The sequence below is a fragment of the Sinocyclocheilus grahami genome, unplaced genomic scaffold (assembly GCF_001515645.1).
Source record: "Sinocyclocheilus grahami isolate Dianchi unplaced genomic scaffold, SAMN03320097.WGS_v1.1 scaffold503.1, whole genome shotgun sequence".
NCBI lineage: Eukaryota > Metazoa > Chordata > Actinopteri > Cypriniformes > Cyprinidae > Sinocyclocheilus > Sinocyclocheilus grahami.
The window spans coordinates 1,088,927-1,092,766 of NW_015505682.1; the positions used below are offsets into that span (position 1 = coordinate 1,088,927).

General features: G+C 35.8%; 1 protein-coding gene across 3 annotated transcripts in view; it reads right to left on the minus strand.

Annotated features, from left to right (window-relative positions):
• Nucleotides 1–3,840, minus strand: part of tbcb (tubulin folding cofactor B) — a 12,735-nt gene that overhangs the window by 7,349 nt on the left and 1,546 nt on the right. For all 3 annotated transcript variants that reach the window (XM_016237005.1, XM_016237004.1, XM_016237003.1), the window contains exons 3-5: nt 2,106–2,249; nt 1,838–1,934; nt 1,284–1,475 (exon numbers count right to left, since the gene is read on the minus strand). In XM_016237005.1, the coding sequence (XP_016092491.1) occupies nt 1,284–1,475; nt 1,838–1,934; nt 2,106–2,249 (433 nt within the window). The remainder of the gene's footprint in view (nt 1–1,283; nt 1,476–1,837; nt 1,935–2,105; nt 2,250–3,840) is intronic.

Sequence of the window (3,840 nt, forward strand, 5' to 3'; positions counted from 1 at the left end):
AATGATTTATAGCTTGTCTTTGTTGAATAATACAGAACATAAAAATTTGCATATTAAAATCGCAATCGCAATATTGGTTAAAAAAAATAAATAAAATAAATCGCAATTAGATTATTTTCCAAAATCGTTCAGCCCTAGTGTTAAGCCACGGGCTTCGGATGCTTTCACTTTCGAATTCGCGATCTTGTTGTCACTGTTTTGATTACATCTACACACCTTTCATTTTGGAGTCATTGTTATTTTTAATTAAAAAGCACAACAACAATAAATCAGTAAGATACAATGACAAACTAGCTTACAAAACGTTTATTAACAAAAACAAATAAGATTAGGCATGGCACACACACCACATGCTCTATTATATACTGACTAATAATTTACAGGACGTTTAACAAACAATGAGGAATCAAATAAATAAATAAATAAATAAAGAGCCTCCATAGCGTAATGTGAGCTAAACAGCAAAGCTAACAAGTTTTTCAAAAATGAAAACAAAAATAACAGAAAACCGATATCTTCCTCTTTTGGAAGGCCAAACAAAGTAGTTTCGTTTTCACAACGACAAACACAGCGTCTTCACGACATGGCGGCAGCAACAATACTACAGCGAGAATAAAAGCCTTCTTTTTTGCGTGAACATTTGGGCGGTGTTATGCAAATCTTCCCACATCGTGACGTAGACATGTGGGGGCGTGTTAGAATGAGCTGTTTTAGGAGGGCGTGGCTGACTCTTAACTTTTATAAAGAATATCTCTTTGGATTTGAGACTTTAGTCTTTGTAACTTTACAGCTCTTCTTTATGCACCAAGAGCTTGTAACACTCCAAAGAGAAAGGAAAAATTGAAATCGCATCATATGACCCCTTTAAATCAGAGCAGTAGATGCGATTAAACCAGGTCATGCAAACAACACAAACAAAGCCTTAATCTGCGAGGAGTGATATGAAAATGAGGGTAAGCTTACCAACAAACATAACAGTGCCAATCTTGGTAGGTTGCCCAGGAACTTGAACTTTGCAGCGGTTCCCAACAGCAATGTCTTCAGCAGCCACCTTCTCTTCCTCTTCTTTCTTAGCAAGAGCCTCTTCTTGCTTGGCCCTGTTTTCCTCATTAAATCGACCTAACTTCATATTCTTCTTGAAGTTCCGTATTGAATCTGACAAAAAAAAAATTTTTTTTTGCTATTTAAATCAGAGCAGTAGATGCGATTAAACCAGGTCATGCAAACGGCACAAACAAAGCCTTAATCTGCGAGGAGTGATATGAAAATGAGGGTAAGCTTACCAACAAACATAACAGTGCCAATCTTGGTAGGTTGCCCAGGAACTTGAACTTTGCAGCGGTTCCCAACAGCAATGTCTTCAGCAGCCACCTTCTCTTCCTCTTCTTTCTTAGCAAGAGCCTCTTCTTGCTTGGCCCTGTTTTCCTCATTAAATCGACCTAACTTCATATTCTTCTTGAAGTTCCGTATTGAATCTGACAAAAAAAAAATTTTTTTTTGCTATTATTATTATTATTTGTTATTTGCTTACATTAATTATAAAAGCACTTATAATATGTATAATCACAATTAACCATTTGTACTTGTACCTACTGTAACACTGTATTTCACGCTCTAACACGATGAAACAAAAAAGTAATTTTTAAACAAAATTACTCAGGAAGGCGGGAGAAAAACTCAGATGTACGTCACAATAAGGAAGACATGACATGTCTCTATTTCGATTTCTTTTGGAGTTAAAATCACAGCTCAACTATTTGTACAGTCACTATAAGTTGCTATAAATTAAATCACTCAACAAAGGCTGAAATTTGATTGTTAAAGATATTTGGATTACCTGCCCTTTTTTCATAGGCTTCATCAGAGATCTCAAATTTCTCAACCTTTGACAAATCAGTGAACTCCCCACTTTGCGTACCACTGCAGTCTGTCACCTGCACAGAAAACAACACTAAAGCATAAGAATTCCGTCTTAATTAATGCTATCAAAATAGTTTTAAAATGTCCAAAACAGCGGAATTTTGAAGCTCTAGTGATCATCATCTCACATTGCTTAAATTTTGTCACTTGTGTAGCTGGGGTGTCAGAGAAGAGTCAATACCCACATGTATTCTGCAGTCATCATCCACAGGATAGGAGCCGAGCAGTGCTTCATTGTTGTCAAGCTTCTGTAAGAGCTTGTCTGAAGTGCTAAATAGCTCAAGGTCCATAAAGGCAGCTGGGGTGCCCACAATCAGCTCCAGTTTACTCTTTTTAAAAAAAAAAGAAAAGAAAAAAAAAGAAAATAATGATAAAAATACTCAGATGGGAGTTAAGATTACATTTCAATGTTTTTGCAGTTTCTTGCAAAACTTTTACATTTCCCAGAGAAACTTTGTTCACTCGCAAAATAATTGCTTTCCCTCAAGAATCTTTGCCTTCACTCTCAAAATTTGCAGTGGAAATAATATGAAGAGGTAGGAAATTCCATTTCATAGATTTTGCAAGCGAACCCAACATATTTCGGAGAAATGTAATAGTTTTGCGAGAATGCATAATTTCTTAGGGGACTGTAATTTTTTTTGTGAGTGGACACAAAATAATTTTTACACCTATGCTTTTTTTCTTTTTACTTCATGTCCCTTTAGGAGCTCCATATTACAGAGCCAAAAATGCTGTTATACTGAAAAATAAATATCATGCAAGAGTGATCTCATGCCTGTGATTTGACCATATTTCCACAATGGACAACATATGCATATGCCCAGAAAATTACACCCAAAGCTTGAAAAAATAAGTACCAAACCCGTTTCGAACATTTTAACCCATAATCGGTCCCTGGGTCCGGAAGTTTCCTTCATTTTTAAAAAGTGTTCCCTTCATCTCAGGGGCAAGAGACTCTGTGACTTTTCCTAAATAAGGCTTGATTTCGTTGTTCTAAAGGGGTGTAAAAAATAAATTTAAAAAAAATTACCGTTTAAGGTCCTTGGGGTCAGATTGACCCCACATTGAAAATGAATGGGAAATCAAATAAAAAAAATCCAGTATAAATCTGAAAATTTCTACATTAAAATAAAGGTCTGGTCCTAGAGCATATATGCAAAGTGGAACAAACTTTCTCTCTCTCACTCACTCACTCACTCACACACACACACACACACACGTGTGACTGCAACAGAGAGCATTTTTTGTAGAAATTGGCATACAAAATCAACAAATATGGCATAAATCTGAAATATTTCCATACATAAATGAAGGACTGATAGCACAAATGCAACCAGCATGTTCACTCTCACACACACACACATAATAATTTGCAAAAGTAGACAATTCAAAAGACATCAGACAACAACAACAAATTCTAACCTTTGACAAAAATACAGATTTCTAATGTATTTTAGAATGTTTAAATATATATGCACAAAATATATATCAAAGTTGTGAGAAGTTGAAGCATCAAGAAAAATGAAGTGAAAATGAAATGAGTCCCTATGGACCTCTACAGGATATATGTGGTCATTGCACTTTCTTTCTTTAAAGGGGTCATATGATGCTATTTTAAAGATCATTATTTGGTGTATTTGGTGTAACAGAATATGTTGACATGCTTTAATGTTCAAAAAACATTATTTTTCAAATACTGTACATTATTGTAGGTCCTGTATGCCCTGTCTCTCTCAAACGCGTCGTTTTCAACAAAGTCCCCTCCTTTGACAAGCGCAGTCTGCTCTGATTGGCCAGCTGACCCAGTGCATTGTGATTGGCCGAACACCGCAAGCAAGCGTCGGAAATGTAACGCCTCTTACCATAATCGCATGCTTCAGCTTTCAAAGTAAATATCAAGACAGTTAATAATGTCGT